A 26,823-nucleotide genomic window follows, 5' to 3' on the forward strand; every position below is an offset into this window, starting at 1 on the left:
TGATAAATTAATGATCAATTTAAATTGTTTGAGCAGATTTCATGAATTACTCAATTGAAATTTCATGCATGAGTGAGTGTCAGTTGTAATCTTTAGTGCAGCATTTTAACTGTTTATCATGTGGATCTCAGCAGTGTGTTCATTGAAGTAAGGAGAATAGGGGTGAGATAGGACTTAAGTGGGTGAAGTAAGCTAATGGGTAAAAGGTCAACATAATGTTTAGCCTCCCTTAGATCGTGACTGAATGCTATTATACATTTACGCATAAAGTCCAGAGCGGACTGTCAATTTGATAAATTTTGAGAATTCGGTTATCAACTTTTACCATTTGATCAACAATTTGTTAGTAAATCAACTCAATCAATGTGATCAATTAAACATTCAGCTTTTTCAATAAATTATCAATCAATTATTCAGCTTTTTCAATGAATTCATAAATCATCATAATTAGTCAATTTCTTAGAATCATTCAATGGAAAAAAAGACCCATCAACCATCAGTCACTTGGCATTTAAGTTTTGAATACCATGATCCAGGAGAAAGAGAGGGGGTGAAGGGGAGGGAATTTGTAAGAGAAAGCAAAGAAGAAGAATGCCCTTTTAACTGTTTAACCCACTCTTACCCTATCTGACCCCCTTGCATGCAACAGGTACCATCACATTACTCTGACTCTCACAAGCACACTTGCTACGATCCACATAATAAACTTAAAATGCTACACTAAAATTAAAATTCCTGTTTACTCATGCAGTGCATTTCAATTTAGTAACTCATGAAATTAGCCTAAGAAACCAAAAACTGATCTTAACTCATCAATAATTTAGCATGACACCTTTAACTTGGCAAGTTCCAAAGGACTCACCTCTAAACAAAACTGGGAGGCTAATTCCTGCTCGCCCTAGCAAAGGCTAGTCTCTCAGGATGGGAGGAAGGGGTAGAGAGAGAGAGAGGGGGGGGGGGTTGGCTAAGTGTTCTGTTGGCCTTTGTCCCATCAACCTACTTCCCCCACCTAAGTCCTGTCTCATCCCTATTCTGACTCCCATTAACACATTGCTGAGATCCACGTGAAAAGGTCAAAATGATGCACTAAAAATGTAATTCATGTTCACTCATGCATTAAATTTGAATTTGATAATTCTTGAAATTAGCTCTAAGAACCTAAATAAATGATTGATCATTAATTTATCACAACACCCTCAACTTTGCAAGTTCCAGGGGACTCGCCTCTCAAAAACTGAAAGAAATTGGAAGGCTAATTCCTGCCCACCCTAATTTTCATACCCTTCGTTTAAGTGGGTAGTGCTCACTCAAGCATGAATAGTTTTCCAACTGTTTGGTGTCATTTGAAAGTTTAATTTGTTGGCTTTCCATATATATAAATATTTTTCCCCAAGGTGACATATTTTTTGTTTGGCAGCCATTTCAAAAGTGTATATTTTTTTTTTTGACGCACTGTATATTTCTTTGTTGGAAAAAATAATGCCTTCCTGAATTAGGCATTCTATCTTTATTTTTTTGTGTATTTGTGCCACTTTTTAAATTACTTATTTTTATTTATATTTATTTATTTATTCATTTATTTCTGTATTTATTTATTTACTTAGTTGTATTTGTGCCACTTTTTTAATTATTCATTTATTTTTTATTTATTTATTCATTTATTTATCTATTTGTTAATTCATCATTATAATTTTTAATTTAATTATGTTTTATTATTTATCATTATTATTATTGTGTGGGGGGGGGGTCTCTCTTGTTCTCTGGTCTCCAAAATCCATTTTAGAAGTACACTAACTGTATATTTATTTGTAACCATGCAGAATTATGTTGAAAGAGACTGAATTTTTTTTTATAAAACATGACAATATAAAATAATACACAAAAACACAATACATGTACTTTGTTGTTTTTAAAACCATCACAAAAATCACGCAACGTACATATATCCTAGTCTGCACACACAGACCCTGATCGAAACTTTGATCAGCAAGTGCATCCCCACGCAAAGACTAGCACATACAAAACTTGCCGTTTCAATTCAGCGAGAGGGCCTTCAGTCCACAAGGCATGAGTAGGTTGCACATTCAGACCCTTAACTCGAATGAAGGGTTGGCACAGCAGACTACATATATCCCTTTCCTCTCTAAAAACATGTACATGTACAGGGGCCTGTTGCAGAAAGAGCTGCGTTTAAACGCAAGTCAAAATATCAAGCGCAAGTCCCAAATACGGGTGCCTCATTGGCTGAAAATCAAGTTGCGCAAGATTTTTTGAGTTGCGTTTGATCGCAACTCTTTCTGCAACGGGCCCCAGTTGTGCTAAAAAGTTAGTGAGCCCCACCACAAAATGCACTCCTTCATGCTGAGTGTTGAATGGAGACCACAACACTACAATGTTCGGCGTGCCCAGAGAAACACACTTTATTGGATGTAATATTTTATCACCTTACTTCACAATTAAGTATCTAAAACATGGCAGAACTTAAAATGTGTTCATTTTCTGGTCACTATTTAGCACCACTGTACATATTAAAAGACAGTATGATTTCATGTTAAGTGCAAAACTTAGAATTTCCCCAGCTTCATGACATCGATAAGATAGTTGAATCCACTTTTCAAGAGCAACTGATTCCATTAATTCTCTGAGGACTGTGTCCGATTCATGCAGACAAATTCAGTTCCTCAAGCGAATGCCAATTCAAATTGAGCGCACCCACGTTGGGCAAAATGGTATCGTCACAATCGTCTCGAATGTCAGATTAAGGAGGACTTGGACCGTACCAATCTGGAATCGTGGAAAACATCGTCTTCTGAAAGGAGGGGGATGGCGCCGCCAAGATCCCCACCTATCGTAAGAAGGGACCGGTCCATATCGATCACACACTGTCACCCGGTAATATGAGAGAGAGAGAGAGAGAAGGGGGTGAGACAGAGTATTTTTTTGTATCATGAAAAGATATAAACAGCAAAAACTTAGGTGTTAACTTGTGTATATACTCTCTGACCCGTATTTTGAAGTCGGGTTTAACTTAAACTCAAGTTTAAAGTTGTGGTTTAAATATGGATTGCCAATTGTTACATAAATCACTAAAAGTAGAGATATCATATTTGATCAGCTCATTTGGCTCTCAAATCATTCATAATTGTCTAGGAAGTATAAAGAGATGATTGTCTTCACCATCGATAAATCAGGAAAGAGCACAGTAAACATAAGAAACACAACTTAATACAAATTTGGACACGTTTGGCTTCCCATAATTTCAGCACAGAGTTAGCCCATGGTCTAAGTTAAACCCATAGAGATATATACATCTCTATGGTTAAACCCGACTTCAGAATACGGGCCTCTAAATGCAAAAGAGCTAATCTAGTCCTCAATTACACTGATATCACAGTGATACTAGGGACCAATCCATTTGGAGTGAACTGTACATCCTTTTAGAGTGCATTATGACTCCTTTTGGAGTGACCTGCCTCTTGTGGTTGACTCCAAAAGGAGTCATAATGCACTCTAAAAGGATGTACAGTTCACTCCAAAGGGATTGTTCCCTAGTATCTTCACTCCAAGAAGAATGTGAATAGGGACTGATGAGTTCTTTTGCATTTGGAGAGTGTAGAGGACCACACCTTTTATTTCACTCGTATGTTAAATTTACAGTGGTACAATGCAAAAACGCCGGTGTTGATATAACACCAGCCTGGTATCTATATCGGTCCACAACAGAGGTGTTGAAACAACACCGGTTTGGCGTTAGGCTAACATCAATTTGGCATTTATCAACACTAATTAGTATTAAACCGCAATATCGGTTTGATTCTTAACTGGTGTTGTTTCAACAATTCTCTAGTGTGGACCGATACCGGGCTGGTGTTAAGTCCAGTGTTTTTGTAGCGTAGTTCAACACCCTTGGGCGATAATACAACACCTTTTGTTGTTACTTTAACACCCTTTGGTGCTATGTTCAAACCCTAGTTTATCAGTTTTAACACAATGTATCAGTTTTAACACAATGTTTTTTTAAGTGTACAACTTCAAGCAGACACTGGTCCATGGAGCATACCATTGTTAACAATATCCATAGTAACAATAATCACTTCTCCTTCATCATCATCACCATCATATCATCATCATCGCCATCATCGTCATCATCATCTTCTTCCTCTCCTTCTTCTTCTAAGATCTCCATTCTGTGATTATATGGTTAAACAAGAACAAGTAAATAAATGAATGAAACATAAACTTACCCTACACCTCCGTAAGACATCTATTCCAATAACAGGCAAGGCTTTTGAATCTGTATTATTTTTTTTGAGAAAAGTTGAAAAAGACGAATACGATAGGGTAAAGGTTGGTAATGTTTTTTTTTTCTGTTTTAGTATCACGTCCTAAGCAACCCCAACATTACCTTCATACATGTTCCGCATACATCTTATCACCACCCTTAACTACACCAAAAAATTGCCGCCCATTGGCGTAACGAGTCAAAATGTTGAGGGGGGCCAGTTATGGCAGTTGGAGGCGAAAGTTCCAAACAAATGCGAGCGAGCATTTTTTAAAAGCTTTTTAATACAAAAATATATTTTGAGGGATAAATTTTGACATAAGATTCAGAAAAATAATATAACATTTCTCAAATTCACATCCCCCTTTCCTTGGTTGTTCATTTTTATTTATTTGTTTACATGTTTATTCATCTTTCTCTTCTTTTTCCAATTTTTAATTTTTCTTTTGCTTGATTTTAATCCCCTGACTTTCCCATGAAAAACAAAGTAGAATGGACGGGTGGATATCCAGGATTTTTCAAATGGAAAGGGTCATTTCTGTTCAGAAAAATCATAATAATAATAATAATAAACAGTTCTTGTATAGCGCATATCACGATTATGAATAAATGTCTCTATGCGCTTCCAAAGGACTAAGTATAAACAACATCAATAATAATAATAGTAATAACAATATTTTTATGGCACTCAAAAGAGGGTGGCACAGGCCGGACCCCCCCCCCCCCCCCCCGACCTTCCGCTGTATCTGCAACTGGCAGGAGAGATGGATGATATTCATCAAAATTATTCTCACCGTTATTTTCAAGAATCTCAAACGGTGTTTGTAGTAGCATTGGGCCGAGACGTAAGGCTGCTGTCTGTCTACCGTTGTTCGTCTTCACATTTCTTGAGACTCTGAATTGAGAGAGAGTGTGTGTGTGTGTGTGTGTAAAAGAAGGGGGAGAGGGGGATGGGGACAGGAAATGTGAGGGAGCGGCAAAGAGTTGGAGGGGGACGGATGAGAGTGAAACAGAATGAAGAGAATAAACATGAGAGAATATCGTGGACATAATACTAATCCCTGTGGTACATCCTACACGCGCCAGCGGTCGGGGGGGGGGGGGAGTCTTAAAAAAACATTGTAATTAAAAAATATAAACATATTACAACAATTTAACCCAAAGTGGGCACCAAGGGCCCGTTTAATAAAGCTACTGAAATCCTTCAATTTGATTTGCTGATCGTAAACCAGTGATAGAAATTATATGCATTTGCTGTTGTAACAAATCTTTGTGAAATGGATAGGGCTATGTATAATATATATGAAGATGATTGAGAGTCAGTGAATAAATGTTTCAGTAAAGTCTGTTTTTTAAATATATGGCCTACCTTTTGCAGCATTGTTTTCATATCGATATCATAGACCTTCCATTAGTCAGTCGCATCATCGGGATTTTTATAGGGGAGGGCAAGCACAGAAAAATAACGGGGGCAGGGGAGGATGTTCCACAATTATTTTTTTTTTTCTTCAAAATTTCTAGAGTTGGCCTAAATGCCCCTACCGCATGCCTCCCACTGCAAAAACTCCGGTGTTGATTTAACACCAGCCCGGAATCTATATACATGTATGTCCACACCAGAGAAGTACTGAAACAACACCAGTTTGGAATCAAACCGATGCTGTTCTAAAACTAATTGGTGCTGTATCTGGTGTTAGACTAAGACCAAAACCGGTGTTGTTTAACACTAATCTGGTGTGGACATAATAGATTCCGAGCTGGTGTTGAATCAAAACCGGAGTTCTTGCAGTGTGTTGCCACTGTCTACCTTTGGATATTTGCAGGATATTCTCTTATTATGCACTCTTTCTATGGAGAAGAGATCGATCTAAAACAATGAAAAAATGAATTTCCGTTATAATTACCCATGCAGCTTAGCCTTTTCTGTCGGGACTCCGCTTTTCAAACTCGATGTACTCAACTGGGCAAACGTTTCCATGTCATTGAGCTGCAGAAGACAAGGGAAAGAGAGGGGGTAGGGAGGGAGAGCGTGAGACGGAGAGGGGGGGGGGTGAAGATAGAAGACGAAAGGTTCAAAAGTTGTTTTATCAGTGTTTATTGATTTTTTTCATCATACAATTAAAGCAAAAATAGCAAAATAATAATACGATATCTTTAAATGAAATTTCATTTGGATGTTAATATTTCGGTTGCATGAGTCTGTTATCATATATAGTTACATGCTCGTTTGTAGATATAGGCAGTAGCGTACCTAGGATTTTCCACAGGGGGTGGGCAAATCCGTCCGCCCAAAAATTTGACAAGCAAAAAAGGTCTTCAATCACAAATAAAGGATTTCGTACCAGAAAAAAAATTGTCAAGCAAAAAAAGGTCTTCAAGCTCGCCAGGGGGGGGGGGGGGGGGGGGGGGCAAAAAGGTCTTCAAGCTCGTCAGGGGGAGGGGGGGCATAAAGATATTCAAGCTCGATACGTTCTTTGCATGGGTTGTGACTCGTCAGGGGCAGACTGCCCCCACCCCCGTAGGTACGCTAGTGGATATAGGCCTATTTCTATCTCCAACCGAGGGGAGGGGGTATATATCTATCATCCCTAGAGGACACTGGTCATTTGCCATGAGTATCACCTTTTAGGGGGCACAAAAAAGGATTTAAAAGGGAAGATGGGGGGGTGTGGAGCAAAATGAATAATAACTAACAAAAACAAACTTTGCCTGGAAAGGGCACTGTCGGTCCGGGTACGCCACACCATGTAGGCCATATCAGATAATGGAAGGGCAAAATTTAGATTTATATAAATATGTTTCTTTTCTTTCTCATTGATTAAATCAACCGTTTTTTGCCATAGAGCTTGTATTTGAGGCAAACAAAAAGTATGATTTGAAACTGAGTTGGACCTTACTCACAAATAAGGCTTGTATAATCATCCAACATTTTTATACTCGTATTCTTTTAGTTAATAAATTGAACCTCAAATAAAAAGACACTTTCATTCATTTCGAGAAAATGATCAAAATGTTCGGATCGTGGATCAGTCGGAAGGTGTGAACCATCGTGTCAAAATTGTTAATTTTTGAAGAAAGAAAATCGCCGAGAGCACTTAAAGGTCAAGTCCACCTCAGAAAAATGTTAATTTGAATCAATAGAGAAAAATCAGACAAGCACAATGCTGCAAATTTCATCAAAATCGGATGTAAAATAAGAAAGTTATTACATTTCAAAGTTTCACTTATAGAGTCAATGATGTCACTCACTCACTATTTCTTTTGTTTTTTATTGTTTGAATTACAGTATACAATATTTTTTACGAATTTGATGATTAGGACCTCCTTGCCTGAAGCACAAAATGTTAAAATAATGGAATTCCACATGTTCAAAGAGGAATGAAACTTAATTTCACACGACAATGACGAGAAAATAAAAATATTTCATATTTCATATAATAAAATACAAAAGAAATAGTAAGTGAGTGATGTCATCAGTTCCTCATTTGCATACCGACCGAGATGTGCATATATATAACTGTTTTGTGAAATGAAGCGAAACTTTAAAATGCCATAGCTTTCTTATTTTACATCCGATTTTGATGAATTTTTCAGTGTTATGCTTGTTGATTTTTTTCTCTTTTTATTCAAATCAAGTCTTTGTTGGGGTGGACTTGTCCTTTAATGTTTGATTTGATCATTTTTCACGGAGTGTCACCATTAAAAAAAAGAAAAATCAAACGGCTCCTGTAAGTGTTTAAGATTTGAACGCTAGATGATAATCAAGTATATTATCAACCTTTCGCCGAAGCTGAAGAAGGGCTTTAAATCCAAGCTAATCTGATAGGCAATAATGCGAAAAGGTCGCGCCGCGACGTTTCATGACCCCCCCCCCCCCCAAGATTCAAATCTTGCACAACTTTTAAGACCAAATTCATGACATGGCTAATGCGGTTCAGAAGTAATAACTTAACAGCAGATGGGTCCCCCCATCGGCTGGCCAAAAAGAACGAAAGAAAGAAAGTGAAAGAAAGAAAGAAAGAAAACGGGGGAAAGGGGAAAAACAGGAAGAGAGATAAACGTGGGGGATTACAATTATTTTATATCATGTTATGTTATTATTAAGAAATAGGGTGTTTCTTTTTTTACACAACTTTATGAAACAACATTTGCTAAGAGCCTATGCGTTCGTCACTTCTGGTACTCGCACTTTCTGTTTAATGAGATAAATAATACTGTTCAAGGGGGTTTGATGAGACTAAAACACTCCGTTTTCAAGTCAGTCATGTCAACGTACACCAAATATATTTACTCGCACTTCCAGCTATATCATTCAATCTAGTGACATTTGCTACTTTTTCATGAGTACTTAAAGTAATTGCCCCCTTCTAAGGTCTGAATATAAAACAAAATTGCTGTTTATTGTATATTATTTACATTTTCTTTGTCTGTTTATTGATTGATTGATTGATTTATTTATTTACTTATTTATTCATTAAAATATAGTCTTGTAGTAGCAATTTGAACAAGTTACTGTTTTACGAGCTAAATGTACACGAGCTCGGGGTTCCACGACATTTGCTCTGGCGATAATACCTCCGATGGAAAATGTGTACGCTTTAATTGCCAAGCATGAAATACAACCTCCAAAACTACATCTACTCAGGGGCGGATCCAGCTTTCGCCAATAGGGGGGCCGAAAAATATTTTCATCAACATTTTCCTCGATTGGCTGCTATAATCTGATTTTTTTTTTTTTTTTTTGGGGGGGGGGGTTCAGTGGGTAGTCCGAACTAAAGACTGAAGTTTTAAGTATATGTTAGTTTTTATTGTTATAAACAAGATATCTCATGTGGTATCAATATATAATGCGAGTGCGAAGCGCGAGCTCAAATTCTTTGATATCTTATGTCCTTAGACCTGAAGATTCTGAGCAGTTTTTGTAACCATGAACAAAGATATGTTCAACTTAACAATGCAATATTATCCAACTAAACAATGCGAGCGCGAAGCGCGAGCCGAAATTTTATTATAGTAACGTGAAAAGGGACTCAATTGTTTTTAGTGATTAATGAAGAGGATACAAGTATCACCAATTAAATAATGAGAGTGTGAAGCGCGAGCTCAAAATTTTTGATATTCCGACCTGAGAACTGGACTGTCTAAGCGCGTTTTTATTAAAATAAAGAACAAGCTGTGTGTCTAAAACAATTAAATGCGTGCGCGAAGCACGAGCTTAATTTTTTGATATACTGACATGATACAGGAGTATTTTTCCAAATTTTGGTAAGAATTTCCAAAGAGGATAAGTATCTCACAAATCAAACAATGCAAGCACGCATAGCGAGCTAAAATTTTTTGTATTAATTAACAATTTGTGTAAATCAAACAAAATAATGAAAGCTTGATGTGCGAGCTAAAATATCGTGTGCAAATTGATTTCAGAACTGGATATATTAAGTGCCATTTAATCCTCTTGAATGGAATTCATTACACAGGCAATGCGAGCGCGAAGCGCCAGCGAATTTTTTATATAAAGTCTATTTTCCAATTCTTCCCCTCACCTTTTTCTTGTTTCCTTTCGGGGTCGGGCCGGCTGTTACGAGGCTGTGAATTACACATCATGGGTATAATACCTCTTTCTTACTTTTCTTTCTGTTTTTCATAGTTTCTATCAAGTTAAAGAGTACATTTTTTCTGCAGGTTGTCAAAAAATAGGGGGGGGGCCGGGGCCGGCTCGGCCCCCTCCTGGATCCGCGCCTGTACATTCTGTACCAAAAGCTCTGTTACAATCCTATAAAACATAGGTCATCTGAGATACAAAATCGGAGCAAATGCCACAGGAGAAGGTGTCGTGTCAGCGAATTGGTTTTAGACCATTTGGGATAAGACCAAACGAACTGTATACACGGAGGGTCTTTGATCAAACATGATTTGCCCGTTAAGAGTAGATTTTAGCACTAGGCGAAATGCATCGCCCAGCGCTTCCAAAAAGACTGTTTCCGCTGCCTTCACCGTCGTCCACGGGACCCGATGCGGCAAGCCGTCGCACTGTGGTAGTTAGGACCTCGACATAGAACATGTAACATGTAACACGGAACATGAAACGTGGAAATCATAAAGGTTAGAACAGGGTGAATCTACTAACAGTTGCGTTGAGAGTTTAAATGCTCATATAATATTCTTTTTTTTCATTAAATTAGTTTATAATAAATTTCTTGAATTAATTTCTTAAATTTTCACAAAAAATGGCAACAATGATGTTTTGCTGTAATATTTTAGCAATATAATTTTACTAAATAATCAGTAAAAGCAACTACCTGAATTTTTAAGACTAAAAGCTAAAAGATTCGAGTATTGACTGCGTATTAGCTATTTATTTTGACAAGGTAGAATCATAATCGATTCTATACATTGATTTATCCTAATCCGATCGCTTCATTTCAGTCTTGTGGGCGGGGCTAGAATGCTTTATAATTTTGTTCTTATTTATCAGTGGCGCTGACGGGGGGGGGGGGGGGGATTAAAATGTTGACCTGATGCAATATTTCACTTTCATGATTTTAATATCATGTTTAAGCAAATAATAAGCTTTGTCAAAGCTTAAAGGAAAATGAAACCTTTGGAACAAGATAGCTTGTGTGAAAACAGAAAAATCAATTAATAAGAACAAAGAAAGTTTGAGAAAAATCGGACAAATAATGAGAAAGTTATGAGCACTTGAATATTGCATTCACTAATGCTATGGAGATCATGCTATGGAGATCCTCCTATTGGCAATGCGACATGGACGTGTGATGTCACATATGAACAACTTTCCCTTTGATGGACTCTAAAATACGTCAAAATGTCTCTTTTTGCTTTTTCTCATGGTGATACAAACTCTTTATCATTATTTTTTTAAATCTGTATTACATGCCCTCCTATAGAAAGAACACATGATCTACTGATCGATGTGATAAAAGAGGTAGTTTATAAGTAAAATGTATACTAAGTAACTAAAGTAATGGTGAGAGTTGCTCACAAGTGACATCACACATCTTTGTCGCATTGCCAATAGGAGGATCTCCATAGCATTAGTGATCACAATATTAAAATGCTCATAACTTTCTCATTATTTGTCCGATTTTTCTCAAACTTTCGTTGATCCGTTTCTTTGATTTTTCTGTTTTCACACAAGCTATCTTGTTCCCGAAGGTTTCATTCTTCTTTAAATTTTGTTTAATTGTACAGTGGTGCTGAAAATTTAATGAACCCCATCAGAAAAGGAAAACATTTCAAGTGTTCAAGACTTGCCATGTTTTAGATATTTAATTGTGAAGTTCAGGCGATAAAACATTGCATTCAATAAAATTTACATCTCTGAGCTTGTAGTGTTGTTGTTTCTATTAATCACTCAGCATGGAAGAGTGCATGAATTTTCTGGTGGGGTTCACGATTTTTTTTTACTAGCACCACTGCATCGTATTATAATTATTCGTTTGCATATGAGGATCTTCCTGATGATTCGCGCCACCATTTTAAAGGGGAATCCAACCCAAATAAAAACTGTTTTTCTAAGGAAAAGAAAAATCAGACAAGTTGATTGGTGAAAGTTTGAACAATATTGGACAAACAACAAGAAAGTTGTGAATTTTTAAAAGTTGTAAATATTGGTAATCACTATTCACATGGAGACTTCAAATTGGCCGCATATGGGATGTCATAGTGATGTAAGGCAAGGACTACTCTTCCATATGTACTCCAATACATATTATGACTAAAATGTAATTTTTCCCAAAAGTTTTATTTCAAATTATATTTTTCTTTCATGAAGACATAAAAAACAATGTACTCCCTGGGTTATATTTAGATTACTGTCCCAGGGGAATGGGTACTTATGAGAAAACCACAAATCCCTGATAATAAAGTACATGGCCTATTGGAAAGTTGTCCTTGCCCCTCGTCATAATTTACTTACTCAGTTGCCAATTTGAAATCTATATAGTATTAGTGATCTCAATTTTAAAGCAGCTATAACTTCCTTATTGTTTGTACGATTTCTTTCAAATTTCACCATTCTGTTTAATTTTTTTTTCTCCTTCCCAACACAACTTTTATGGCCAAGGCTGGATACCCCTTTAAAAATAATTTTTACTTATGATTCACTACACAAGGCGCAAATTGGATATTGATTGAATTAATAATTGTCATGTTTAAATCTATTTTGGAATACGGATGACGATAAGATTGCATATCTGTCTGGTGCCTCTTTGCTAGGTTGTTGTACCACGTGATTAAAGATGGTTTCGTTTTCACAACTTTACGATGGCAGGCTTTAGCACATTGTGACAATATTCTAAATCACATGCTCTAAAATTGATTAGTATACAATATGTATGCTTTAATTAATACGTGTATCATATAATTTATATATGAAATAAAAATTGTATTACAGTAAGTAAAGCCAGAATTAAAAATGTCAAATTAGCTATCTTCGTGAGTATACATTATATCATTTTTGGTAGATTTTTAAAAACAATTATAAAGTATTGTATCAAAATACTTTTTTTTTTTATAACTGATTCATATATTCTTTTTTTAAAGGATGTTTTATTGTATTCTCTCAAATCAAAATACACATTCACATTCCATAAGCAATATGTACAAACTATTTGAAGCATGATTCTGCAATAAATCCATAACAAATATAATTATACAAATTATACATCAAACTTCAAAGATGCTGGAAATTAATACTAATGCGTTTCAGCAATTACAAAATGAAATATGAACAAGATGTATGAAATGATAAGAGAGAACATCCCTCCCCCCCCCCCGTCCGTAGGTTAGGAGCACACTCCCTTTTATGCCTATACTCTACATGGAAGTGATTCCAATTCTCCGTATTGTTTTTTTGTTTTTTCTGTGTTTTGGTGTATTTTGTTTTGTTTTGTGGTTTTGTCTCTCGTTGTATATATACCTTTGCCTCACTCTCCCCATTTATATTCTTTTAATTAAGATTTTCCCATTTCCTTAAATGTAGAGACATCTTACCTCTACCTAGCGCCAGCCTTCTTTCTTCCCATTCTTCTTCTTTGAATTTCCTTTTAATTTCATCCATGATTATAAGTGCACCATTTTCCCTCCCTTTGAAGATTAATCCTTTAATTCTACACCTACAAGAATTTCCTACCAGCTTATATTACCCGTAGAAATAAAACCAAACATCTCCATACAATATTATCCCAAACCAAACAAGCATATTCACATTCCAAAAATAGATGGCGATATGTTTCCTCCTCTTATTTTTACAATAACAATAAAGATTATTTTGTGAGATTTTAAAACGGAACAAGTGATTATTTTTTGTATAAGCAATGCCGTGCAACATTTTAAACTGAAACTCTCTTAATCTACTGTTCAGAGTACATTGTCTTGGTCTCATAAAAATATGTTCAATCTTTTCGTAAGAAACACTATATTTGTTTTTTAACCTTTCGAAAACATCAGGTATTGCGAACTTAAATTTCATAAAATTTGCATAAACGTTTTTAGATACTAAGTCCTCTATTGACAAAATTCTTTTTCCAGATATAAATGATATTTCTTCCCTAAGAGAAGCCTTTTTTCTATCTAATTTCATATTTCGTTTCAAGCTGAGTGGAATAGTTTTATAAATTGACTCTATCAAATGGAAATCATTAATGTTTAAACCCTGTCTTTGGAAGTTCGAAAATGACCTTAGGTTTTCATCATAATCCATAATATGTTTCAATCTGTAAATATTTTTTTCATATATTTTTTGGTTAAATATGCATTTCCCTTCAATTCGTACCAATTTATTGTCAAAAAATATCTCATTTCTTTTAAATGTTTCCCATTTAAATCGAAAATCCTTCGTCTCTATCCATACTACTAACAAATCTATAATTATAAAATTGCGGCAATGCTATCTCCAACAATCCAAGCAAGTAATCGCATGAAAATATAAAATTTCCTCCCAGATGTTTTGTGGCATAATTGAAAATATTGTTTCCATTTCATTGCATTATTTTCTTTCAGTCTTTTAATCCACATAACTCTCCATGCGCCTTTATTAACCATTGAAAATTCATCATTTTCAAGCCGCCTTGATGGTAATCTAAATACAACGTACTTTTGTTAATGTTATTTCTGCCACCCCACAAAAAAGTAAAAGCTTACTGATCAAGTTCAACATAAACCCATCCTGGGATTGGTGTGAGAGATGCCACATATATGACTATTTAAAAGATAAACTGCTTTGTATGTTGCCCATCAAAGTTAAATCTCTTTGCTTCCACCAGATTAACAACTTTTTTATTTTACTTAATGTTTCTTTATAATTCAATCTTTTAACTTCTACATCTAGAGAAAAATACACGTAGAATCTTTACAAAATCCACATTTTGGCCAAAAGATAAATCATATGATTTTCCTTGAGAGGAACCTAATAATAAAACCTTCGTCTTTTCGCTATTAACTTTAAGTCCTGACACCTTTCTGAATTTTTCTAAAATTTGGATTTTTTAACTGAATCTAGATCTCGGACAAAAATAGACCTTATTCACTTTTAGTAATCGATTCTTGACTTTAGGAATTAGTGGAGGTGCCGTGGCCGAGTGGTCTAAGGCGCCTGGCTATACATGGGAAGTCCGGGGTTCGATCCCGGCCGCGGCACCTATGCCAGTGAGCAAGGCATTTAATCTACAATGCTCTTTTATCCTGCTTTCGAATAAATGGAAACGCTATATGCATTATTGGCAACTAGGTGTGCACTTGTTTAAAAAAAAAAGGAATTCGTTTGGGGATTACAGGGAAACTCTCAAAAAGAAGATAAAGGGTAAAATCGTATAGTTTTACTTTTTTGGAAACGTCTTTGTTTCTGATATTAGAGACAGAAACATTCTGTAAAGAGATTCTTTTATACAATTCAATAAATAACTTACAATAAAAAACACCGAAATTTAACTGACTACATTCTTTTGTCTTGTTTATTTTTTTATTTTTTTGTATAAAAGAGTGTTTATTTGTCAACAAATTCAATTCATACATGTCATAAACAAAATAAAATACATACGTCAAAAACAATATATCTTTACTAATTAATATATGAATACATTGTTAACTCATGCAGTTAACACTTTACATTTTCTTTTTTTCCTTTAATGTTACAATAAAACCTAATAAAACTCAACTTACTCATCTTTTTTTCTAGTGTCAAAATATTCACAACATAACAGATTTTAATGCCATATAGGATCGACTACAGATTAATGCTATATAGGATTGACTACAAATTGAGACTTAGCTGTAATTTGTGTTACATAAAAAAAATATTTTCGTATCCATGCCCATTCACCATTTGGCACACACAAGGTCATCTCTAGACCAGCGTAGCCCCGGGCTGCTTAGCGTGAGCTATCACTCGTGAAAGCAAAAATTTCTAATGTCACCGATCTTTACTATTTTTGACACCGGATTAAAAGAGTGCCCGATCACCGTTCGCGAACTTGCGCGTTAAAACACTGCATTCAGATACACTTACAGCACGGTGAACATATAAATACCATGCGCCTAAATCTATCATTTTGAATTAACAGATTAGTCTAATTTAGTATTACATGTGGTTGCATTCGACTTTTAATATGATAATGCTTTATCCTTCAATTGCTAGTTAATAAAATAAAAATAGCAAAGGAGTGGAATGTGTAAGTTATTGCAAAAAAAATAAAAATAAATCATTTTTTTTTTATGTTTTTGGAAAATATTTTACAACAAAGAACAGAGAAATTAAACAAAAAATGTTGAGATTGTGTTAGATTTTCCTTATATTTATTTAATTAACGGCGTATTTTTTAAATTGATGATGTACTTGTGATCGATGGAGGTTGTGTGTAGTTCAATATACGTTCATTTTTTTCTGGTTCGTAGCAGGTCCACAATTTTTTTTTCGGCGCATTTCACCTAATGTGAATTTCTCTCACCTATACTTACGAGTTAACAAAGAAGGGGCTTGTTTTCTCTGAACGATAGTGTCACTTGGTCTTTACTCGTTTCGTAAACATTTTGTTTGGTCTTTATGATTCTATCCTGTTCTATATGGTCTAATCTTCGTTTATCCTCAACAAGTTTGTTACGACCCTTTGGTCTAATAAACTTGTAATTACAGGGAAAGTTCACCCTGAAGAAAAGTTTGTTGTGAAGATACTAGTAGTAGAAAAATGATTTTAAAATATTGGTGAAGGTTTGAGGAAAATCCGTAAAAAAGATTAAGAAAGTAATTAGAATTTTCAATTTGAGCTTTGTGATGTCATGAACGAGCAGCAATCCCTTGGCAATATGTTATGTAATATAAAATGCAGGAATTTAATTTCTTAATGGTTCCTGATGACTTATTTTTGTTTTCTTTTCATGGTCGGGTGTGAACATTTTTTTCTATTGATAAGCAAAGGTACAGTTAAAAAAAAAACATTTTCATTTTTTTGAGAAAATGACATTTCATTAAATTTTTACCCATTCGCTATATGGGAATGCTGCTTGTGTATGACGTCACAAATCAAATAATTGAAATTCTAATAACTTTTTAATCTTTTAATGGATTTTTCTCAAACCTTCGGCAATATTTTGAATCACTTTTCTGCTATTTTTATGATAACTTTTTTATTTGGGGGGAGGTAAACATTTCCCTTTAAATGCAGTAAAACACCATTATCGATCACAAAGTTAGCATCGATTACTGATTGAAAAAAAAAACATAAACAGGGCAAAATATATTTCGTTAAATTTTGGTGTGTTATATTGTAATTTATATATGAAATTTAAAAAAAAAAATTGTCTACATATTTATGTATAAGATGCTACGGTTTACACGAATTTGATTTTTGTTACATAATTTATTATTAACTAGCAAATAAAAAAATAATTTTTTGTATATATACAGTTACTTGCTGTTTAAAGTCAGTGACAAATCGTAAAAGATAAAAATAACTTTTTGCCCGCACGGTGAATATGATAATCGTGCTGATATTAATTTACATTCCGCCAGCGGATGTTAGACAAATAATGCATGCAGTCTAGCCGAGTACGTTAGTGGCAATGCAGAGCACGCGAGGTTTTCTTGAGATAGGTGCCGCACTGTGCAAGAGCCGCTGGCGGCGAGTGCCCAGCGTGCACCATCTGAAGAAACCGAGCTTTCACTGCATTTACTTTTACGCACGTACGACAGAGCAAGTGCATTATTTGTTTTATGAAATAGCAACACAGAAACAAATTCTTGAAAAGTTACAGTACATTTTTGTTGGACTTCTCCCGGGACTTCTACCGCACTGGTTTGCTTGAGCGTACAATGTCAATTGTCAATTGGCCAATCGCGATGCTTGAAATAATACACCTATTTTATAACAGGAATTATGATGTGAACGCGTCGTGGTTTAGTGGTTCCTCACCCAAATGCGGGAAATCTTGACGTTCCAGGAAAGGATCGTAAAATGAAAAAAAAAATCCAGGAATTTTATGGAAATCCGGAAATTACAATTAAACGTAGCAACTTTTGATAATCATGTTTTATTATATAGCTCAAAATTTTCCACTCGTGCTTCCGGTGTCATAGGCAAATTGGCCCGGGTACCGGCGGTCCAAAACGGCTAGCTGATTAGTACCGCCAGTACAAAACGGCTAGTCGATCGGGCCCGCCAGATCCAAATGACTGGTTCAAATTTTGGCCGAAACGATAGGAGAGCCGCCGTTTGGTTTCACATTTATTAAATCTTTCTAAGGTAGATATTATAATTATTTACTTTGATAAATGTTTCAAAATATATCTTTGTGTAATTTTTAATGTAATTTTAATGTTATCTTAGAAATAATGATTTCTGTAATTCTGTTTAATAAAGGTAATAAATATATTCTATAAATATTTGCTTTGATCAAATGTTTCAATATATATATTGGTGTAATTTTTTATGTAATTTTGATATTATCACAGAACCGATTATTTCTATAATTCTGCCTAAAATTCAAAATGTTGGTCTAGATAAGAGGTATTTCAGCCTCGTAAGGTACCAATAGGCTACTCCTTTTTAGCGCACGCGACGTGCGTATATTGCAGCGCTGGACAGTTGACTTACGGTACTGTACCACGTCTCTTTTTGGGAGTGGGAGCTAGTTTTTAAACAACATCCTACTTGTTTATTTTAAACATGGACCGTGATTTTTTGTTTTATTTAATGCGAGGACATCTTGCACTACCTTAGGCATGGGGGTTATCTGTTTGCACACAATACCCCTTTTTACATATATTATTCTCTGAAAATTGTGTCAAATCTATATATCACAAATTAATTTTTTTATTAAAATATGTCAACATTTTGCTCGCTCGCAGCTTAAAAAAAATCCTCCATACACCAAGTCTGCCCCCTCAAAACTTATGCCTCATTACGCCACTGGGGTAGATAGTAGACTTTTTTCTTTTAAAATTGTTCTTTGTTTTAAGTTCACTTTTCAAAAGAAGAAGTGCCTCCCTTTTCCCCGTGCCCCTCCCACTTTCAAATTTGCTCCGCCGCCCCTGATTATATTATTCTCTTTTTTTTTTTATATGTATACATTTGATTAAATATAATAGCGTGAGAAATGACCCGCGGACAGAACGTCGGTGCCATACTTCAATGATCAGTGAAAAAAATGACAATGACTTAGTAACTTTATTGCGCCAAGCTTTGATGATCGTAAGAAGCTACGACCAGTTTTGATTCGACATAAATAGAATATATATACACCTGGCTGTGTGTGTGTTTGCTTATATGTCAGCACCAAAGCCCCCCCCCCACCCCCGAGTTCAAGGTCAATTTGGCGGCCCCTCATTTATACAGGTCAATTTGATGCCCCCTAAGTAATTTAATGTCAATTTGTCCCCCCCCCCCCTCATGTGAAACATGAATGCGCCCCAGGCCAAACATAAAATTGCCACCCAAAGGTCGAACAGCAGGTCACACTTCAAATGGCCGCCCGCGCTCTTTTATAACCTTTTTAAATCTTCCCCATTTTCCCCCTTCTTTTTTTCCTTTTCTCCCCCTTCTTAATTCCCTCTTCCCTTTTTCCCCTTTTCTCTTGTATACTTTCCCCCATTTTTTGCGATCTCTTCTTCGAATCTCCCTTTTTTCTCTCCCTTTTAGTTTCATCTATTTCCTTCTCCTTTTTAGCACCTCCTTTTTGTTTGGACTACCCGGGGGGCCTTAGTTCTTTTATTGATATATATATTTTTTATTTTACTTTGGGGTTTTTGGTGAGTACGCAGCAGTGTTTACCCCCCACCCACCATCAGCTCACCAGTCACCGTCCCAGCCCCGGTTTCTTACTTTGAGTAATGAAGACCTATATAGATCTATACAAAATCGAAGTTTACACTCCGAATCGCACAGGCGTACAAAGGGAGCACTCATTGTGGTCTTATCGTGAAATTTGTTACCTCTCTTCTTGTGTGTGTGCGCTCGTTGTGTACAAAGTCAATGGGAGTGGAAAGAAGTCACCGCCGTTGACGAAATAAACGGCAGTGAATGGACTGGTGACATAAACCACGATAATGCCCTCATGGTGAATATGGCTTCGTGGCCCCACACAGCTGTAATCAATTGGAAGTGTGCTAAAATAATGCATGAATTATATATTTCCAAAACATATATACATCTCCATGTCCCAAAATAAGATTCTCAAATTGGCAACTGTACGGTGGTGTGGTATTTGGAGGAGCCCATTGATTGGAATGGACTAATGGAATTTCACATTTTTGCTGTGGGGGTGTCAAAGTTGCATGAACGGCGTATAGGAACAAATCGCCAGGTCGAAACAAATCGGCTATGACGATCGCATCACACAACAAAATTCGGAACTAATCGGCGGAAAAAAGAGCCACCGATTAGTTCATCCGGGCCCGATTGGCTGCCCAGTCCAATTCGCCTATGACACCGGCTCGCGCTCCGTGCTCGCATTTCGTAATTTTGTCCCGATTTTTTAAAGATTAAATATATGTTTAAGTGATACCTCTTTCAAAGACAAATTCATTTTTCCCAATGATACATTTCTGAGAAAATGACATTTCATTGATTTTTTTCGCTATGTAAGAATGCCGCTCGCATGTAACGTCAAGAATCAAATAATTGAAATTCTAATATCTTTTTCATTAATGGATTTTTCTCAAACCTTCGGCAATATTTCAAACTATTTTTTTGCTATTTTTACAATAACTTTTTTTTCAGAGTGAACTTCCCGTTTAAACGCATTACAACATCATTATCGATCAGAAAATGACAAATCTATGAAAAAAATCAACACAATCTAAACATTTTTTTGTCTGATTTTTGTGTTCTTCGTTATGAAATATCTTTTAAAACATTAAAAAGGCATTTTAAAGAATTTTACTTTTTTTTTACAGTAATTGGCAAAGGCAAATTCCACTTCTTTGTATTTATTTCTTGTCATTAACTAGCAAATTAAATATAAAGCTTTTGTATAAATGCGTTTACACGTTGTTACAGCTCGCGGTTCAGAACCGCGAGCCGATGCAAAAACCTGAAATTATACGCATACCTACAATATACGTCATAATAAAGACAACGCTGGATCAGTGCGCTTACAATTACGTCACAATGGTAAAGTAATTGAAATGCGCACAAATTGCCGGTGCAGAATCGGCTTTCTGTTTACACGTAGTAAAAAAGCCGATTCTGCATCGGCTCGCGGTTCAGAACCTACTACTTTGGTGGTGCAAATTGCCGGTTCTGAACCGCGAGCCGATTCAAGTTGCTCGCGTTTACACGCTATGAAAAAGCCGATGCTGAATCGGCTCGCGGTTCAGAACCGCGAGCCGATTCAAATGCCGATTAAGTGTAAACACGGTATATCTCGCACATCATTCCGTGACATGAGAAATTACGCTAAGCAGCCCGGGGCTACGCTGGTCTAGAGATAACCTTTGGGTGTGCGACGTGGTGAATTAAGGCATTGATACGAAAGTGGTTTCGTAATAATAATAATAATAATGATAATAATAAAATTATAATAACAATAAAATTCAATATTGATATAATGCAAATTACAGTTACGTCTCTTAGCGCTATAAAAGGTAGTACGAGAAAGAGACAAAATGAAAAGGAAAAACAATCATATTGAACCTAAATACATGATTAAACATAATTTGGAAAACATTATTATAAACAATTTGGAACTAGATAATGTATCATTAGGAAATATAAATTTGTCTTTGAAAGAGGTATCACTTAAACATAATACATCAAGAGAAGAACTTTTTTTAAAAATATTATCAGGAAGTTTATTCCATAATTGACATTTCATTGCTTTTCTACCATTTCGCTTTGGCAATATTTCAAGTTGTTCTGATACTTTTACAATGACCCTTTTTCAGGGTGAACTGCCCCGTTAAGTTCAGTACAACATCATTATCGATCACAAAGTAGAGCATCGATGACCTTGGGCAGCATTTAGCCAGCAGGCTATACACGTATTGCACCTTCATTTTTTATTGAGCGCAATGATGTCAATCGGATTTTGACTTCACCTCCTAAAGCCGTGCAGCGGTACTTTTTGGACGGGGGGGGGGGGGGTTGCATTGTTAACCCCCTAATGGCGGCTGCACGATCGCGAGCCGGCTGTGTAAGAAGAGAATTTAAAAAATAAATAAAAATGTTCCTCAGAACAGAGCGACGGCTGCCAGCTGTCGAAATAAAACTGAGCATTATTAACATTATTGTTATTATTATCATTATTGCATTACTAAGAAACCACTTTCATATCCATGACCAAATACACCAATAGGCACACCCGAGGTCGCCTCTTTTCCTTTTTTAAAACCTGTTAAAACCTGTTTTTTTAACAGTTTTTTACAATGGGTCGAAAGTGTTCCGATATATACCCGTGTTTCCACGTGACATTGAGGAGAAAATTCAAATATTTCATATTTCATATAATAAAATACAACAGAAATAGTGAGTGGGTGATGTCATCGGTCCCCTCATTTGCATACTGACCAGGATGTGCATATAACTGTTTGGTGAAATTTAGCAAAACTTTAAAATGTCATAACTTTCTTATTTCAGATCCGATTTTGATGAAACTTTCAGTGTTATTCTTGTTTGATTTTTCTCTTTCTATTCAAATCATCTTTTTGTTGGGGTGGACTTGTACTTTAAGTACACACTACAAAAATCAGACAGCGCGATGTCATTTATATTAGCAAGGACACTACGAGGGCAAGACTGGACACTGGCCGCTTTTTAGAAAAGGTCAATTTCGGTCATAGGGAAGAGCGCCCACTAGCGTTGGGTAAGTAAACCTTCGCACATTGGCACGCGGAGCTATCTAGTCTGCTATGCAGACTCTGAATGGCTCGTGAGGTGGGATCTGCTGGTTTGCGAAGCAAACCAGCCTGAAAGGGCGAGCAAAGCGAGCCATTCAGCCTCAGTAGACCTAGTCTGCTATGCAGACTCGTTGAATCAGCTGAGGTACACACACTGCAGATGTGGGTCTACATTTGTAGACTAGAGCTATCAGGGGGGAAATGGACAGTGGGGCTAATTAATGTGTTTTTCTGAAATAGTTTTTAGTAATGAAATGCTACTCATTAGTCGTACATAACATGTATTACTAGTATATGGAAATGTGACATCACCAGCCCACCTAATGAATATTCATGACGATGCGCATATAACTGTTTTCACAAAATATTGATAAACTTTAAAATTCAATAACTTCGTTCTTTGTTATCCGATTTTGATAGAATTTTCAGCTTTTTGCTTTTCAACATTTTGCTACTTATTTAGGTATAATTATGTAGAGCCCGTACCATCCCTTTAACTGGGCGTTGTGGCCTGCGCCTGTAATCGAAGCTGTGGGGAAGTTACAAATTGATGCAGAGGTTCGAACCCTGGTCACGTTTTTCGGATGGTAACGTTAAAGGTCGGTCTCAGACGTAAAAAGTAATATCTGATTGATACACGTCTGACAAAACTCCAATGCACACACACACACACACATCCCTTTAACTGTTCTTTGCTATTTTCGGATTTTCCAAACCTTCGTGATTTTTTTCATCTAGCGACATAGCGACTGCCGAACCTTTCATGGTAGAGCTAACTAATTCAAGATATTCCTGGTAACGTGGGAATAGAGAGACAATTTCTATTCATGTCTTGAGTATGGCATTTAGAGTAAATGTGTTTGCCAAAATCTACAGGCCTCTGTTTGCTTATAAAGGAGAGAGGATAAATAAATACATAATATTTTTTAAAGTAATAAAAAACAGGTTAATTTAACAAATTAAGAATTATAAATTTATCACATTTTTCTTCCCATACCATGTAATTAAAAGTATTTTTCGATGTTTATATTTTTTCAAACTATTGAGAACAAATATATTTCGGTGTTTGCTTTTTTTTTTTTTTTTTTTTTTTACAATCTGTAATCGATGCAATACTTCGAGATCGATTGTGAATTTGTATTGAATTTCATAACTTGTATTGTTTTAAGACCAAATGGTCAGTATACGAACTATTGTTGGTAAACTAGGGTAAGGCCATCTAGGATCATGTGACCAAATGGAAAGTGGACGAAATGTGTGCACACCAAATTTAACTTTATTTCATCGTTGAGAGAACACACGCTCCGTGGTTAGAGAGGTTCTCCGGGATGAAAATAATTAGATCAGTGTAAATAGAGTAAAATTCTCCGAGCAACACTGAAAAAATATCAAAATCTGATTACTGACAAGGAAGTTAATGAATTTGAAATTATAGCAATGTCTTTTTTTACAGTTTGATGAACGCACGTACAAATATATTTAGTTACCTAACAGACAAACAGTATCAGGATGATTGATATATTCTATCAGTGCGGACAAAGATAACTATTTTTTCATGTATCGTTAGTGGATAGATTTATAATCATAAATTCATTTAAATATTTTATCTTTCATTCACAGGTTAATCTATCCGAGAAAAAATTGCAATATTCAATATCATGTAACCATTAGCGTGAAAAATAATAATATAAAAAGAAATGGTTATATACAGTTTATTCTTATTGAGCGATGAGAAGGTTTACTGCAGTAAACTAAAAACACCACTGAAATCCAACGAATTAGGGATGTTTTTGTTGTTCTTCAGAAAGCTGCAATTATTAATGCTTGAATTTGGAAAAGATCTTTGACGCCGTTGAAGAAAAAGTAATACTTTTTTCTCATGATTATTTTCATAAATGAAATTAATTATAATTTGTGTGTAGGAAAAAATAGTAAATATATGTTTATTACACCTACCAAATGTGTATTTTTTCAGTATAAATATGAATGCCACACTCCTACAACAATTTTTTAATCTTAACTTCTCGTTTATCCTGCCTCACATTGTTTCAGTATCAAATTACAATGTACCAGTAGTTGAAATTTATTTGGCGGGGTTTTTTTTCTTCAAAGACTTGTAATCGATACTATGCTGTGGGATCGATTACGATATTTTACCACCGACGCGTGACTTTCCAGTTGTGAAGGTACACTGCTAAACCTTATGACCTAAAAGGTTTCAACACAACGAAATATGACATAATCTAACGGGCGTTTGCTTTCGTCGCGTTTACATAGGGGGGATTGTGCAAATGTGGCGGAAAATATGTTTAGGAGAATGGTTAAGAGCAGTACTAGAGTAGTGCAATGCGCCATTGTCGCCTGTTTTCTTTCGTGCTTAGTCCGTTTGTAATAGGGTTCGTGGCTTGCTTAAATCATGTCAATTCGAACAACAATCAAGCAATATTATATTTTTTCAAAACTAATTACGAGCAATGCAAGTTAGTTGTCTTGCTTCCCAAAACTTGTAATCGATGCTGCACGAATTTGGCTTCGTGTTACTCTTGGCATATCATTTTTACCCCGGTCGTAACAAAAATCGGACAATATAGGAAAATATGAAATGCGGGTGCGGAGCGCGAGCAGAAATTTTGAGCTACGTAATGTTAGATAGAATATATCATGAATATTTCTGCGTTTCATTGTTTTATACTTGTAATTTTCTGATTTCATCGAAACTTTCCGGGAATTATTAAATGAAGTTAGGACATCCCGAAATACCGCGAGTTGAAGAATAATGTCATAGTACAGTATGTCTGCATTTAGCACGATGAGAATAGAATCAACATTGTGCTTTCAAAATTATGTTGTTTTTGTGCTATTCAATGTATTTGACTCTCATGACAAATCTATACTCTATATACAAATGTAGAAAACTGATAGAAAACAAGTTAATATAAAGTTTAATTTACTATACATTCACCAAAGGTAATGAAATATGCCCGATTTTTATATTTACATAAAAAATTATTAAGTAATATTCTGAGCATTTTTAAGTCAAAGATATTAACTATATTTTTTGAAAGGGTGACAGCTACCAAATTATACACAATGCTAGTTAGTCAGTTTCCTTGCTCTCAAAGACTTGTAATCGATACTACACGAATTTCGGCTTTGTGATACTTGGCATATCATTTTTACCCCGGTCGTAACAAAAATCAGACAATAAAAAAGTGAGCCTAAACCTGGTCTAAGTGACCAATCACAAGGAATCATAACATTTTGTTCACGCTTTTTTTCTTTTTGAAATAGGAACAAAAATATGAAGTGCGAGTGCGGAGCGCGAGCAGAAAATTTTGAACTACGTATGTTATATAAAATATGTCATGAATATTGAAAGTTAGTACGTTTGGAAAATGGAAAATGGAGAATGGAAAACTTCAGGTGGATCGCGAGCAGTTCTGCGCTCAACGAGATCAAGTTATTAAACTATCTTGTTTCCAGGGCTAAACGGTCTTATCACACCAAACTTGTCGAAGACTGTGGAACAGACAACAAGAAGCTCTTCGATGTGGCCAACAGACTTTTGAACCGCAATCAATCCTCTCCTCTACCTAAGCATACTGATAGTAAAGCATTGGCTGAATCATTTATTGATTATTTTGGTTTGAAAGTTCAGGATATTCGTCATAGTTTGAGTCCTAATATTGTCTACCCGAATCCTGAACCTGTCACCACTTCCACGCTGGGTACTTTTGAACATACCTCTGCAGATGAGATCCTTAATCTTCTTCGTAATACCCCCATCTCACTAGATAGCGATTCCACTGCGATCATCAAAAATCGACAAAGCGTGGTATAACGTAGCTTAATCGTGGCTTGATCTTTTCAATCTTCTCCGTCGTACCTTCATCTTTTCTGAAGCGGCAAGGATCACCACCATCTTCCTGGTCGCCACAAAATTTTGAACATGTTCAAAACTTACGTAGCGAGATCGCGGAGGTGCTAAAGCGCATCACAATCGAGTCATGAGCGTATTACAAACGACATATTCATAGCTGTAACGGAGCCCCAACGCATAAAGCGTAGTATAAGCGCATTAAAAGCGGCACCGATCGCCCGTGGTTTTCAGGCCCGTTCCCAAGACAATTCTGCTACGCTGCTTCCGTTTACAAGGCGACTGCCTTGCGCTCGACACGCTTCACACAGCTTC

At 35.8% G+C, this 26,823-nt stretch overlaps 1 protein-coding gene across 1 annotated transcript; it reads right to left on the reverse strand.

Moving 5' to 3' along the window:
• Window positions 1–1,747: 1,747 nt before the first annotated feature.
• LOC129267832 (uncharacterized) lies at window positions 1,748–26,553 on the reverse strand. The gene is made up of 5 exons (XM_064105038.1): window positions 26,518–26,553; window positions 6,187–6,269; window positions 5,077–5,177; window positions 4,245–4,294; window positions 1,748–2,882 (listed from the first exon to the last, which is right to left on the reverse strand). Exons 1-5 carry the CDS (start codon window positions 26,551–26,553, stop codon window positions 2,754–2,756), a joined length of 399 nt encoding a protein of 132 aa, XP_063961108.1. The 3' UTR covers window positions 1,748–2,753.
• Window positions 26,554–26,823: the final 270 nt, after the last annotated feature.

The sequence above is a fragment of the Lytechinus pictus genome, chromosome 9, assembly GCF_037042905.1.
Source record: "Lytechinus pictus isolate F3 Inbred chromosome 9, Lp3.0, whole genome shotgun sequence".
Lineage (NCBI taxonomy): Eukaryota > Metazoa > Echinodermata > Echinoidea > Temnopleuroida > Toxopneustidae > Lytechinus > Lytechinus pictus.

Coding starts and splice junctions, on each gene's coding strand:
- LOC129267832 (XM_064105038.1), bottom strand. CDS start 26,553: ATGGTGGTGATCCTTGCCGCTTCAGAAAAGATGAAG. Junction 6,270..26,517: donor CCGCTTCAGAAAAGATGAAG/GTACGACGGAGA, acceptor TGTCTTCTGCAG/CTCAATGACATGGAAACGTT. Junction 5,178..6,186: donor GAAAAGGCTAAGCTGCATGG/GTAATTATAACG, acceptor CTCTCAATTCAG/AGTCTCAAGAAATGTGAAGA.